Genomic DNA, 15,779 nt, shown 5'->3' with positions numbered 1-15,779 from the left:
AGAAACATGAGTTTTGGAAGCACTTCTGGAAGCAACATACTTCTTGTATTATCGCAAATCTGTCCAGCAACCGTGAACACTTGTTCACTGAATACTGATGCAGCAGATATGCACCGTACACTTTTGTCTGTTACAACCTCTAGTGTAGTGATTATCACCTGAGAGCATCAGGAATTGTTTTTCTCGCATCACTCAGGACGTGCAGGAAGCTGATTTACAACAGGAAACTTGGAAGTTAACCCTTGTCCGGGCAAGCTATGTTTTTAACGTATCCGGGCAAGCAGACACTGTGTTGTTTAAATGGATGTTTTCCTGCCATTGAAATATTTTAATGTTTTCTATGCTGTGGAAACAAGAACATGATTCTTAACCTAATTATTGTCATGTTCATACGTACTTATTGTATTCATCATCATCACATCGTCGTAGTCATTGCCATTTTCGATTCCAACATAGGATATGTACATTAAGATGTAATGGAAATTGTTTACCTAGTCTAATGGAAGAAATATTTGTTCAAGATTCTTTGTATTTTATCGTTAACAATAATTTTAAGTGGTGTCATGTTAAGTACTTTAATTTTTTGTTACTTGTTCATTAAACATTTGTTAATACATATTCAAGTAATATTCAAACTTTTCTTTATATGTTTACGTATCTTCGAATGAAAATAATGCTGCAATAACTATCTGAATGATTGATACGTGACGATTAAGAAACACTTGTTGTGTTTACATGTCATACTGTTTTACACTTTTTTGCATAGGCGAGTTACCTTGCTTTGTTCATTACATACAGACAGCTTGCATTTGCTGCAACACTCTTTCTGTGTACGACTTCTCCCACAAGTGGCATCTTCTTTTATATGAACTAGTAGTATCAGAAACAGGAGAGTTGGGTGTCTGCTTTGAATCAATAAAGCAAATTTGATAATCAAAAAAGGAAGCACCAGAAAACAAAAAAGAAAGCACCAGAAAAGAAAAAGGAAAGCACCAGAAAACGAAAAGGAAAGCACCAGAAAACGAAAAGGAAAGCACCAGAAAACGAAAAGGAAAGCACCAGAAAACGAAAAGGAAAGCACCAGAAAACAAAAAGGAAAGCACCAGAAAACAAAAAGGAAAGCACCAGAAAACAAAAAAGAAAGCACCAGAAAACAAAAAGGAAAGCACCAGAAAAGGAAAAGGAAAGCACCAGAAAACGAAAAAGAAAGCACCAGAAAACAAAAAGGAAACCACCAGAAAACAAAAGAGAAAGCACCAGAAAACAAAAAAGAAAGCACCAGAAAAGAAAAAGGAAAGCACCAGAAAACGAAAAGGAAAGCACCAGAAAACGAAAAGGAAAGCACCAGAAAACAAAAAGGAAAGCACCAGAAAACGAAAAAGAAAGCACCAGAAAACAAAAAGGAAAGCACCAGAAAACAAAAAAGAAAGCACCAGAAAACAAAAAGGAAAGCACCAGAAAACAAAAGAGAAAGCACCAGAAAACAAAAAAGAAAGCACCAGAAAACAAAAATGAAAGCACCAGAAAACAAAAAGAAAAGCACCAGAAAACAAGAGAAAGCACCAGAGAACAAAAGAGAAAGCACCAGAAAACAAAAGAGAAAGCACCAGAAAACAAAAAAGAAAGCACCAGACAAAAGTCAGGGAGACACCTTTAGTAAAGTATAAAAATCTAATAAATAAAATAATTAATATAAATAACACTCTTAATATACATAAATTGTACACTGTGTCTGCTACCCATTTGCTAGTTTTCGCCTCTCACTATACTTGTTACCAGTCTTTTGTTCCCATAAGACATTGTGCAGAGTAGACAATCTCTGTAAAGATGGATGAGCAATTTGAAGAATGTTGTAGGAGAATTACTGCTTTGTGCTTTTATTAAAAATTAAAAAGGAAAAGTATGGACTAGAGATTGGCTCGAAAAAATATGGTAACCAAAGCTTTTTAATGAACTCTGGTATGCATATTCATACACGAGATTCGCAGGATTCATTTAAAAAAAAAAAAAAAAAAATCAAATGTTTAATACACTTGTAATAATAAGGATTTTCATTTTCAGCTAATCAATATGTGTCACATACACATCTCATGGCTTTGCATAAATACTTAATTAATGAACTGAACATGAATGCACTGCACGTCATCTCTACTTTTTTTATCGAGAAACTAACAAAAACAGCCAACACTCGGAAACCACAGATAAAAAACTCTCCTTTGCAAACTCCCAGATTATCTTCACATGGCCAAACTTTGCTCTGATTGGCTGTTCCACAGAATCCAGTCGAGGAAAGCCAGTAGCAATTAGAACATGTCCTATTCCTCCAAACCAGTCAAGCAGTCAGCCAGGCAGCCATCACTTCCGGTCAGGTAGCCAGTCAGTACAAAGTAACTGGATATTCAGTTCCATGTGATTCGGCCTTTACTCAAATCAAGTTAAATGTTGTGAAAGACGAATAAAAAGAAATCGAAACAAACTAAAAAAAATGTCATGTTCTCAGGAAGGATCGTTTGGAGTGTGTGATAAAAAATATAAGGGTTAACTGATTTTTATCATGAATGAAATGTCTTTAAGTTGCTGATAACATAGTAAGACATTTTTTAAAACCCTAGGTGAACTAGTTTTTCACCATTAACATATTAGAAAAATGAGTGTTGAGGAGCATCCTATATTTCTTCCATTCTTCATTCACAATTTTCTCTCTCTCCTTTTTTTACTTCAAATGTAATCAATCACTTTCAGATAATAAAATAAGGTTCAGAATATAAGGCACTACAATAACATGTGTCATTTATCGATATCCAGGTTAAATTTTAAGTTATGTAATACAGGCTGTCTGGCTTAAAAGTATAATAAAAGAAAAATTAATAACTTGAGAAATAATTGAGATATTTATTGGCGGTTTGCTTCTACAAGTATGTTAACTGAAAATGTTTTTTTACATACCTAATACACCTCGATATATGCACCATTAGTGGCGCGACAGACATCTAATCTGTATTCGACTTCTCTCCAAGTGTTTTGCAGCATTGCAGGTGTTTTGCAACATTGCAGGCGTAACATTATACCGCGTTTGTTAGAACCTGTCCCTTTTCCCACGCTAGCGATCGCTCGACAGTTTCGGTGCCAATGAGAAACGAGGAAAAAATTGTCTGCTGGCCAGCGAGGAGCTAATGGAAGCCAGAAGAGAGGCGCTTACGTAGAGGCTGTTGCGACGTTGCGTATTTTCATTGGCTGCCTGGCTTTGACTTTCCCCAGCACGGAGAAAAGCCAGCGACCAGCTAGCGCGGGAACCGGGACAGGTTGTGACAAACGCGGTATAGCGATAGCTGCACGAATGCGATGGTGTAGATCTGGTAGATCACGAACTGGTGTCTGGTTCACTTGATTCTTGATAAACCCCCACAGAAAAAAATCAACTGGCGTAATGTCTGGGCTTCTAGGGGGCCAAGCAATGCATGGACTACCTCTCCCAATCCAGCGATCTGGGAACTCATGATCCAAGAAATCCCTCACAATGTTCACAAAATGGGATGGTGCGCCATCTTGTTGAAAGATCACTTCAGGAGGAAGTTGTGGCACAATATACAGCTCCAACATGTCGATGTACGTTCTTGCATTAACTGTAGGCTACGCGAAGAAGAATGGGCCTATAACCCTGTCCTTCAACAATCCACACCACACCACACCACACAGTCCATCACTACGTGTTTGTGTGTGTGTGTGTGTGGGGGGGGGGGGGGTCACTTCCCCATATGCGGCAATTGTATGTGTTTACCTTGCCGGAAGTGTGAAATGTAGCCTCGTCCGAGAAACCGATGAAATCGAGGAATGCCTCGTTTTCATCAATTTTTGCCAGAATTGTCTCCGCGAAGTTCTTCCGTCGTGGCCTGTCCTCGGGCTTGATTTTGTGACGAAGCTGCATTTTGTATGCCCGTAGGCGCAACCTTTTATGGATGACATCGTGTACTGACGAACGAGGTAACTGTAACTGCCTACTTGCTTGTTGGATTGACTTACGAGGGCTCTGCTGGAAGGCCGCTCGGATTAATTCAACAGTAGCCTCTGGAAATGCGTGCTTGGCATGGCGGCCCGACATCGAAAGCAAACGTCCAGTTTTCCGAAGCTGCTTGTCCCACTTCTTGATTGAAATGTAACTGGGAACATTGTCGGTTGGTCGCACTTCATATTCACGCCGAAAACGACGTTGTACCAGCTAAACAGACTTTAGTTCCGCGAGAGAAAACACACAGAACACCTTCTGCTGTGGAATTCACATGGCTACTGACATGTGCTTTTACGTGAACAAAGCAGTTACGCTCAGTTACGTGCATGCGCACGCGGTACCAACTGCCGCAAGCATACGTAAAAAATATTTTGAGTTAACATACTTGTAGAAGCAAACCACCAATAAATATCTCAATTACTTCTCAAGTTATTAATTTTTCTTTTATTATACTTTTAAGCCGGACACACTGTATATCAGTATCATCTTCACTATCAAGAATCAATAAAAGTAATGACATCATTGTTCATATTACAATAAAAAATGCATTAACCCATTTGAAAAGTATCAAAACCTTTGTATTGAACAATACTTATATAATAATCTTGCTTTCCAGATTAGTAAGAAGTACACTGGCCTGGACTCTATTTACTTACATTGTCGGATGGGACTTTGTACCTCAGATTCAGCACAAGCTCAGGGGAATCTCAATAAGGTGAGCATTTTTTTCCTGTTTTTTTTTTTGTGGTAAATTGGGAGCATTTGAAGAGAATTAGCAGATGTTGAATGCTCCTAGTAATTGTCATGAATGAATATAATTCAGGTTCCTGCAACAACTAGCCAACTAACTCTCTAGCATTATTAAACCCAAAATTTCATGGCTGCAGCAACACAATCCTTCAATCTGTCTCTATCCTGGGCAAGATCAATCCAATCTTTTCCATGCTTAATGATTCCTTCAGGTCCATCTCAACGTTTTGTTTTGGACTTCCTACAGGTCTCTTACCATCAAGTTTCCCACCCAACAAGATCCTTGTAAAGTCTCTTTTTTCCTCTCCCATTCATGCCCATCTAAGTTTTTGTGATTTTATCATTGTAATAATATCTGGAGATGAATACACATTATGAAGTTCTAAATTATGTAATAGGTTTTCTTGTATGTACGCATTGCTTGCATTGTAGAATTATTTTCCTGTATTTTACGGTTATTACAAGCATAAGAAAACAGATTTTCGTTGTGACGTTTCAGGAGAACACACAACATTGACAACATCCATTGTATACCGGATTCTCTTTTTTATTTAAAAAATTCTTAACCATTGTTATAACTGTATCTTTAGTCAAACTAAAAATAAATGTCTGAAACGTCACAACGAAAAACTGTGTTTTTATGCTTATAATAACCGTAGAATACAAGAGAAATATTTCTAAATTATGTAACCTCCACTCACCTGTCTCCTCATCCCTTTTAGGTCCAAATATTTTTCTAAGGATTTTATTTTCAAATACTAATTTATGTTCCTCTTTTAATGTAAGGGACCACGTTTCACATCCATATAATACTAGTCAAAATTACTATTTTGAGTATTTTAACTTTAAGTTTCTTAGATATTAGATGAGAAGATAAAAGTTTATCTTCATCATCATCTATGGTGGCTTTTCCTGCGGGAAATGTCCACGCCTCTCAACTTCAGGATGAACAATCCCTTCTCCCTCCACCAAAAGCGTGAACTTCTGACCGAAGATGCAGCTCCTGCACAAAAAAAAAGAAAAAAAAAAAGAAATCCAATCTATTGGGTGTTTCATAATGGGCAGCAGGGCTAATTTTAAAAAATGCAAAGGAAATCAGTAACAGTCACCAGGCAAGCTAGAAGCTCAATCAGAAGAGAGAACCTCATTTTCTCATGCAAACTTATCATTACTATTGACCTAACAACCCTAAAGAACCAACATTTACCTTTACACCATATTTTACGTACGGGTCATTCCATGCCATTTCAACGAGGTCATGTCACCCACCAACTCAGATTTTGATTAAATTTGGTATACACCCTTCCTTTATGGTTGAAAGAAACCCCCTATTTTTCTTTTTTACTCTATCTCAAACGTTTTTAATTTTTTAGAACTTTGAAATGTCATTAAATCAGTGTTGTCTGTAACCCTTGAGACCTTCGACGCAAGATACCTATGCTTACATTTTATTTCTTTTCTCCTTAACCAATGATTAAATCTCTTTGAAATTTTACACAATATTCAATGAAAAAATAGAGGATTTCAGAAAAATACATCAGCACTCAAAAAATTTTACAAATGTCTATAAGAAGACTAATAATGGACTTGTAGCTTAATTTTTGTGGTGGGAAAACTATACCGCGTTTGTTACAACCTGTCCCAGTTCCCGCGCTAGTTGCTCCCTGGCTTTTCTCGGTGCTGGGGAAAGTCAAAGCCAGGCAGCCAATTAAAATACGCAACGTCGCAACAGCGTCTACGTAAGCGCCTCTCTTCTGGCTTCCATTCGCTCCTCGCTGCCCAGCAGACGATTTTTTCCTCGTTTCTCATTGGCACTGAAACTGTCGAGCGCTCCCTAGCGCGGGAAAGGGGACAGGTTGTAACAAACGCGGTATAGGTTACGAAAATCTGAATTTTCATCATGTGGGTATGATGGAACCGAAAGCTTATGATGTTGAAAATCATTGGAAAGACATGCTCTTTCTCTACAGAAAATATTTTTTTAGTTTTTTTATTCCTTCTAACAAAAATTTTACGTTTTTTGAACATTGCCTAAAATTTCAGGGTCAATTCGTACCAAATGGTCCAGCACTAGTCGCTCGACCATTTTTTAAATTTTTCATTTGTTTGTCGTAACCCCTGTAGAAGGGTAGTTCAAAACAGGCATTATTTTTCTAAAACTAGACTTCGTTTGAAAATGGCGGTTATCTTTGTTTCATGACTTGCAACATTTTTTGCCTATGCAAACGGTTGCGATAATTATGATAACTCAGCTAAGAAAGAATATAAAAAACATTGTTCTCGGTACATTTCAGGCTACATTTTATGTTCAGTGTCTTTTTTCACCACATCTAACGCAAATGGCTGAAATTTAGGGTCAAAACTGACTGATATTCAATTTTGAAGGGAAACCAATATATAAAGTTACATGTAGGTCTACTTTCAATAAATAACTTACCTAATCTAACTAGGAAAGAAAACATTTTCATCTTCTTCGTCACACACTGCTAGGAAGCAAGAAAGAAATTGTCTAACTCAACAGACAAATTTCCAGAAATGAAGGTTATAAAGATCTGAGTATCAGCTTATAAGGCACACCCTGTTTTTCAGACCTTATTTTAAAGGAAAAAATTGCATCTTATATGCTGACAAATACAGTATACCTGAAAAGGAGGAGAATCCATGAATTTCTACCTCAGCTGAAACCCTAGGTCAAACCCTCTCTCCAAACTACGTTAGAAAATTTCTTGAGTTCAAAGAATTGTAATTTTTGTGTGTTGTATTTGGCCCATAATTGTGCTTCCTTCATATGGCTTTCCAATTCATCTTTTTGTTAACAAATTTGTATTGTTGCAGTGTGTTGATCCAAAACAGTATTGCTCCGGTATCGAGTGGCGACCATACCCAGTGAAGGTTTTATCAACAGCACAGCAGTTGTCGTTCAAAGGCCCTATGAAACTTGTTGCCAGACGACAGAAGTTGATCACATCAAGTAAGTATTGTATCTGCACATAATAGTCATATAACTTAACACATGTCATTCCCTAGGATTCAATTAGGCTGTGGTCTCAGTGGCACATTAGTTTTGTCCTCGGACACATGGATCATTCCTTGGAACAGGCTGTATACCAGTCATGAAAGTCAAGAAAAAGTAAAATCAATAAGTTGAGAAATTAAACCTGCCGCAAATGACTTCAGACCTCATAACAAGAGCACAAAAAATTACATCTTTATCACAGGCCGGAGGCTTAAGTCCCGAATCATTGACTTGTTGATAATAGCAAGAGACTTGGTAGGATTAATTGTTCTATCATTAGAGATATTTTCAGTCGAGTAGCCAATCTATATCTGCGCTCCGATGGCTGCCATCTTGAAAATAATCCGCCATATTTGATATTTTTGGATTTGATATATCTCTGGAACGGTGTCTCCTATCAATGCCCAGTTTTCTCAGAAATGTTCCAAATAGTGTAAACATTCATAATAAATCAATAAATCTAGTTTTGAAAAATAAGAAATAGAAGTTTTTCAGAAAAACTACAAAACATTTTATGAGAATAATTGGGAGTTGAAAGACTTAACAATGATTCTTTTTTCAAAAATTATGTTGACTTGTTCGTAAATTGTATTCTCTTAAAATGTTATTTAAGGTAAATTTATAAATCTAGAAAAAAACAGGGGTTCAGTTCATATCTAAAGACTTCTAACAAACACTAAGTAATCTTACAAAATAGAAAATGCCATTGTTTGGTTCAAGAATTATTAATTAAGACTTTCTTTAAAACTTGTTGCCTGTGACTGGCCTGAGGCAATCGGTTATTGTCTAATGTAAATTTTATTTTGCAGTTTGTTAGTACATGGCTACTACAAAAGCAATAGATGCTTTCAATGTTTATAAATCCAAAACTATTTATGTTATCAGGAAACACTTTTGACTGTTTTATAAAGTAATTCTTTTAAGGTTTGTTTCAGGAACTCCTACATGTTCAATATGTGCTCCTTGTGACACACGGCCATCTTCTTGTTCATTACGTTCCTGCATTTCAATGCAGAAATCTCGACGTTTAACCTTGTCATCTTCCTTTAGATGCTGTAATAACTGCAATTTGTAAGGCGTCATTTTCACTCTTCTTCCGTAAAATTTTTCACACAGTTCGTTGTGGCATTTGTAGTTCCAAACTCGCCCTTGCTGTGGACTTTTGTGGACTTTGCTGGAAAACAGCATGGACACGGTCCACTTTTTCTTCCGACACGATGGGTCTTTCCGTACTTTTGACTTTACATAAATACCCTGTTGTTTCAAATTTTCTGTACCAATCGTAGATCGACTGTCTAGTAGGTGCTGGTTTTCCAAAACGTATTCAAAAATGTCGTACGACAGTAACGGAGTTTCTTTTGGCTAGTTCGAGAACATAATATGATTTTTCAACAGTGTTTGCAGCCATCTTAGCAATTGTGCCAGAACAACAATCAGCGACAACAACAAACACCAACAATATGTCGAAACTTCCACAGTTCCTCAACCTAACAGCTCAAAATTCATGTCTATATTACGAAGTTTTTGTTTTATACAACATTGAAAGTATCTATCTCTTTTGTAGTAGCCTTGTATTGTTAAAAATATCAGATTGGTACAGTCGTAATACTAACAGCTCATGTGTAGTTGCGTTTGTTTGTATGTGCATACATGATCTATTAAAACGTTTAACTCTGATTTTTGCACCAGTGTCTAGCATGCCTATAGAGATGTTAGAATATCAATATGATAATGAAAATATCGCTATTGTTTAATATTCGATATTTAGCCATTTCTGTACTAATACTATCCTTTACCTGTAATTTCAGCCACACCCACCACTCCGCCAGCTTTGCAGAAAACACCGTTAGTAGTAGTTGGAGTTTCAACTGAGATAGCAGTTGGCATTGCCCTAGCTTCTTTTGCTATTGGTGTAGGACTTACAGGGACCTTGTGGTGCATAACTCTTAAAACAGGTGAGGATCTTTGCATTTTTAGTGGTACTGTGACAGGCACGTATCTAGAAATATGTTTCAGGGGTGGGGGTGAAACAAGTGTCTCGGGAATAATAATAATAATTAAATTCAAATAATTATATTAAATCAAATTAATACTAATTACAATACATAAATTAATATTATATTATTATTACACGAATAGGTAAAAATACTGTGTAGCGCATATTCATTACGTAGCTTACCTTTAGTTCAGATTAGAATAATTTGCATAAAAACAAGTGCCCTGGCAATGAAATTAATATCAAATAGATGAATAATTGAATATTTATCGAATATCAAAAATGATGTTACATTTAGTTGGAGAAAAGTAAGTTTCTGATTAATATTTTATGCATATTATTTTGAGTAGTAGTGTACATAAATCTTCTTTCTAATGTCATTCAAAGCCGTATGATCCCAATATAATCCTTGTCTTCTAAAAAGTTCAGAGGAAATTAATAACAATCGATTATGCGAGAAATGCTAATATTTTCATTACTTAACCCCCCAAATATGTCCTTGTACTGTGATTAATGTGATGCATTCTGGGGAATCCAAGGAGGAAAATATACCAAACATTGAATCATACGTGAGCATGAACAGTTCTCAGTTCTATGAAATTATAAGGTATGCTTAAATGAAAAGGAGACCATTGCTGTAGCGGCATTGTATGTTATCGAAAAAGGTAAATGTGTTTACGATAGATGGCGCAGTGTTTGTCCCAGTTTGCAGGTGTAGCGAACGGCTTCGCCTACTGTTTCCTCAGTTGGCAAGAGTTGTTTTACTCGGACGGGTACATTATGGATTCCTCCAGATAAGCGCAGAGGGCTGTAATCCAATTTCTTTACGCAGAAGGCGAGCATGCTTCACAAATTTATCGCCGGATGAAGGACGTTTACGGAGAGTATTGTCTCGCACGTTGCACCATATCCCGTTGGTGGCAGCATTATGCGAAAGCACCAAGGCAAAGTGCACGTTGTCATCAACCCTGCCACGATTGCTGCTGTGGATAATCTCATTCGTCAGAATCGTTGGATCACCACATGTGAAATTGCTGCTGTACTGTCGATAAGCAAGGGAACTGTGCAACACATAATCCACAAGAAGCTGAGTTATGGCAAAGTTTGTGCACAATGGGTGCCCAAGCATCTGTCAGACGCAGAAGGTGGAGAGCTCCAGGAAAGCACTAGGCCACATGTGGCCAAGAAGACCCTCGACCTACTGGGAACATTTCAATGGGAAGTCCTCACACATCCTCCGTACAGCCCTATATTTCCCCTTGTGACTCACATCTCTTCGACCCCTTAAAACAATCACTGAAAGGTCAACAGTTCACCTGTGACAAGGAAGGCAGAACACCGTGGAAAACTGTATCCGTAAGCAACCCAGGAGTTTCTACACTGAAGACATCCACTCCCTTCCTACACGCTGGGCAGTGCATCAATATCAATTATGTGTAGGTATCATGTTACACATTAACTGTAATTCACATATATTATGTAATGTAAATATTCTGTAATATGATATTCTTTAGATATAACCATAGTCTCGTTTTCATTTGGGCATACCTATTAGAATGTACAATTCAGCCCACAGGTATTTCTAGAATCTGTTGACAATGCTATAATAGTGATGATGATGATGATGATAATAATAATAATAACCTGTGCTCAAAGAGGGGGGGAACATCGAAGAATGCCATCCCTCCCCCTGTTAGAATATATATGTTATGTAAGCATCACCCCACGTGCTTCATTGTCTCCATGTTGAATCATACAAACATCCCCCAGCTAGGAATTCTCACTTAGGACACAAATAATAACAATGATAAATTAAATAACAATTATTTACTATTATAAAAACTTAATTTTTTGCCAATTTATTATTATGATATTCTTGACGAGACTTCTACACGATTGAACAAATGAGCTTATCCAGCACAGCTGTTTTTTCTTGATATTTGTACATATCATAGTATACTGAAATACATAATTTTTATTAACTAAGACACCTAAGAAAAGTTTTCAAAGTTAGTGGAAAATTTGTCTTATTTAAAAATAAAAAATTTTACAATTTGGAAAACCACGGAACCATTTATTTTATGGATTATGAGGGAGAAGAAACCGTGACGTAACCCGCTTTCCTATTTTACACCATATTGTTCAAATATATATATTGTTTTTATCCTGTTGGAATACTAATTAATGTAGTTTTATTTCTGTTATTGACTATAAAACAAACTTTCTGCTTTTTTAAAATTTGAAATGAACGATCCCAGTTTCCAGGGGGTGCTTATATTTCCCATGATCAGTAATGCCAACTTATTGTACATAGGCCTGTAGGGTTAGAGCCCAATGAACAATGTTTTTCAAAAGTAAAAATTGTTGCCCCTGCCCATAATTCACTCTTCATGAAATAACAGATCAAATCAAAGAATAACAAAGTGGTAAAATATCAGCAAGTGTTATTGGCAGGGGTAGGCAAAACTAAAAATAATTCAGGAGGCAGCTCCTGTTTCTCAGTTGCTTTTTTTAATTATTTCTTTTTGCATAAACAAGATCTTTTATTTCTCATTATTTATTTTCAACAATGATGAGTAAAATATATTAATTTAATTAATATGAAAAATTGAAGCTCTAATGCTCATTTATTAGTATGTTAATTTGCTATAGAATAATTTCTCAAGTTATTTAAACGTACCTGGAAAATTCAAGAAATGTGTATTGCAAAATGTATATAATCCCTTTAATTCTTTATCAGCATCAGTTAAAATTTCCTGCAGTCCTTCCCTGGTTCATTTGTAACATAAGGCTCAGTCAAATGAGTCTTCATGTATAGAACTCATGTTGGTAACACAGTTTAGGAATGATACTGCCATTTGTGGGGAAGAAGGGAAGCACAGAGTGACAACTCGCACACTCGCCGTTTGATCATTGCACAGGAAGTAAGGTTAGGGATACGTCCAACTTAAGAATGGAGGAAAAAAGCAGAGAGGCGTGGTTCGGTTTTTGACTGCTGATTGTGCTGAAGGACACACATATGTCAGTTTTCACAAACTAAGGCGTGCCATTAAGTTGAAATCCCCTGGAATGCTATCGAACGCCATCATCCTTCTCCATAATGACACCCATCTCCACACTTCCCATCTGGTAAGGTATACGCTTAAGGAATTTTGGTAGGGAAACACTTCAACATCCTCCATACAGCCCAGATCTTTTCCCATGTGATTTTTTCATATTTTTGCCGACTTGAAGAGAGAGATTCATGGACGTCGGGTTCACTCAGACAAGGACATATGCGACTGGGTAAGGTTGTGGATCCATCAGCAGCTGACAAGCTTCTACAAGAATGTAATGTGACCATCATGTCTCCCAGTGGGATAAGTGTGTTAACAGTTGTGGATATTGGTTTTAAGGTAATACGTTTTCAATGAAGCTTTCTAGTGGTGGCATTTGTCTGCTCCTTATAATGTGAAACCTTGATTGTATGTTTTTCAAGGCACCAAGCTGGAAGAACTCAAAATGCAGGAGAAAGTAAGATCGAGGTAAATCTTGTAACTTTTTTGTTGTTGGGACCATCAAGCAGAAAAGTGTATTGGGTTCCACTGGATGTTATACACTGCTCCACAAAACTTAAGGAACACAAGGGAACAGAAGGAAACAAACACAAAAAAACTGGGTTCACCCTGTATACCATTTTGTAATGTTGCTGGTCATTTTCGTTGCATCTGTATACTTCATTGGTGTCCATAAACACTGATCAAGAGCTTCCCAAACATGCTTGATATGATTGAGGTCCGGTGATCATTCAGGCCACTCAATACGGGTGATGTCTTATGTTTCCAGGAATTCCAACACAATGACGTGCGCGGTGCGGGCAAGCATTGCCATCTATAAACAGGAACGTGGGACCAAATGCTCCACGGAAATTGCGAACATATGAACGGAAAATGTTGTTTTTCTCAATTTAGGATGGGGCTGAAGCCTCAACAAACCCCCTCTGCGTACGCCAGTGTAGCGTGACAAAGCTTAAATAAACTTGGGACGATGACATACCCTTAAGTTTTGTGGAGCAGTGTATTTCTGGGCTGTGTATATCCTTCACATGCAATTTCTAGTTCACTCATAAACTTTGACAGTAAAATTCTCTCCGTCTCTTTACAGATCCTTTCAGACGACGGCGAGATAAACAACAGATCCAAAGAATCTCGGGATGCAACTTATCTCCACACAGTGGTTGCTCCACCACCAATTCTCAGGCACCGATGACAACCTGAAGTGTCCAGCAAGCATTTCTTTTTTGTCCGTAAACAAGGAAAAGAACTACACATACCGTTGTTCAGGAGAAAATACCTCAGTTTCCAATTGCTCAATAGAGTTCTAAGCCACTCTTAAGGTTACAGTCACCTGACCTTTGCTAGGTAGGGGAGAAGCAACTAAGTACCTGTATTACAGTAAAAGCTGACTTTTTATTTATAGCATCAGTATTTTACTGACTCATTTTAAAAAATATTCACTAAGCCATCCTGTACAAATAACCGATGGCATCCATTGAAAAAATACAAATCTCAGGGTCCTTTGTAAAACTATAGTTTTAAGTTAATATTGTATATAGTTTTTTTTGTTTTTGGTGTTGTAGTAGCAAGTTTGAGAAGAAAAACAAAACTTGCAAAGCATACTAATTCTGTATTGGAAGAAAAAGACGTAAAAGCTATTTGAATTTTGTAGTATTATTTGGAAGATGTATTAGTATTCATTTTTGGGTTTATAAATGTTCTTATCAAGTAATATGATATAAGATGTGTAGGAAAATGATTGAGCCAAAAGATGTTTTTGGAAATAAAAAGGAGTACATTAACTTGCATGGAAAGATTGTATCTCAGATTGCGGATACGTAGTTTTATGAGCCAATATGTATATGTGCATATACATAAAAGAATAATTCCATGTATGTAGTAACTGAAGAAGGTAGAAGAGTTTTAATGGGAAAAAAAAGATATACACAAACATGTCTCTCTTTTTTGCTGACCAAAATAAGAAACGTTAACATTTCAAACAGACATGCCAATATTGTCCAACTCTGACCTCATTTTACATCTGTTGCCATGTACAAATATTTGATGTGAATGTGAGTGAAAGACGTCATTGTGTGTGTGTGTGCATATTTGTATTTTTTTTTAGTTTTTTTTCTTGCGTTTGCGTGCGTGAGTGTGCACATATATGTGTATCAGGGAAAAGAGGAAATGAAAGTGAGTGAAAGTGCGTGCATGCGTGTGTGAATGAATCCATATGGTTGTACACATTTGTCAGAATGCCAGTGACATTACAGATTAACGAACCATAATTATTACAAAGAATGTAAGTATTTAATGTTGTCTGATTCAGAGAATGATGCCAAGCCTGTGGAATTGCAGTCAGGTCTACATATGGTTGTGTAAAGTTAATGTGTATTATATATATATATACCTATGTCAATAATTACTTTCGCAACTGCAAAATTGTGTTTTATTTTTGATAAAATTCACCCTCTACCATTGTATTCCTTTTTTTTATGAGATAATATCTGAAAATATGGAGACTGCTCATTGTTGCACATCCACCTGCAAAGTACACTTTACCAGAGCTGGCAAAGCTGTTGGAAGCAGTGCTGAAAGCCATGTTTTGTAACCTCCCATAATGCCTCCGGTGATGCTGCTTTCACTACAGTTTGTGATGCGAAACTATGCCCATTTATATGGGTTTTCATGTGGGGGGAAAAATGTAGAAGTCTCAGGGTTATGTCAGGTGAATAGGCAGAATGTTTTAGAATAGTCCTTCCATGTGTGGCCATAAACTTGGTGACAAGTGGGGAGGTGCATTATCATGGAGAAGGTACCATTGTCCACTTTGCCACATCTCAGGTTGCTTATGGCAGTCGGCAGGTAGTCGCAGATAAGCTAGCAGTTTCTTCAATTGACAAACATATTGCTCCCCCACGCTTAATGTTTTCCACCATCTTTGCACTCACAGGTCGACCAGAGCCCACATTATTG

At 37.0% G+C, this 15,779-nt stretch overlaps 1 protein-coding gene across 2 annotated transcripts in view; it reads left to right on the top strand.

Annotated features, from left to right (window-relative positions):
• Nucleotides 1-15,239, top strand: part of LOC145980000 (transforming growth factor beta receptor type 3-like) — an 88,485-nt gene extending 73,246 nt beyond the window's left edge. For both annotated transcript variants that reach the window (XM_083112946.1, XM_083112947.1), the window contains exons 15-18: nt 4,623-4,721; nt 7,592-7,727; nt 9,581-9,727; nt 13,912-15,239. In XM_083112946.1, the coding sequence (XP_082969072.1) occupies nt 4,623-4,721; nt 7,592-7,727; nt 9,581-9,727; nt 13,912-14,024 (495 nt within the window). In that variant the 3' untranslated portion in view covers nt 14,025-15,239. The remainder of the gene's footprint in view (nt 1-4,622; nt 4,722-7,591; nt 7,728-9,580; nt 9,728-13,911) is intronic.
• The last annotated feature ends 540 nt before the right edge of the window (nt 15,240-15,779 follow it).

This window comes from Lepisma saccharinum, chromosome 27, assembly GCF_977018435.1.
Source record: "Lepisma saccharinum chromosome 27, izLepSacc3.1, whole genome shotgun sequence".
NCBI classification, from domain to species: Eukaryota; Metazoa; Arthropoda; class Insecta; order Zygentoma; family Lepismatidae; genus Lepisma; species Lepisma saccharinum.
This window is presented reverse-complemented; position numbering and strand designations above follow the sequence as displayed.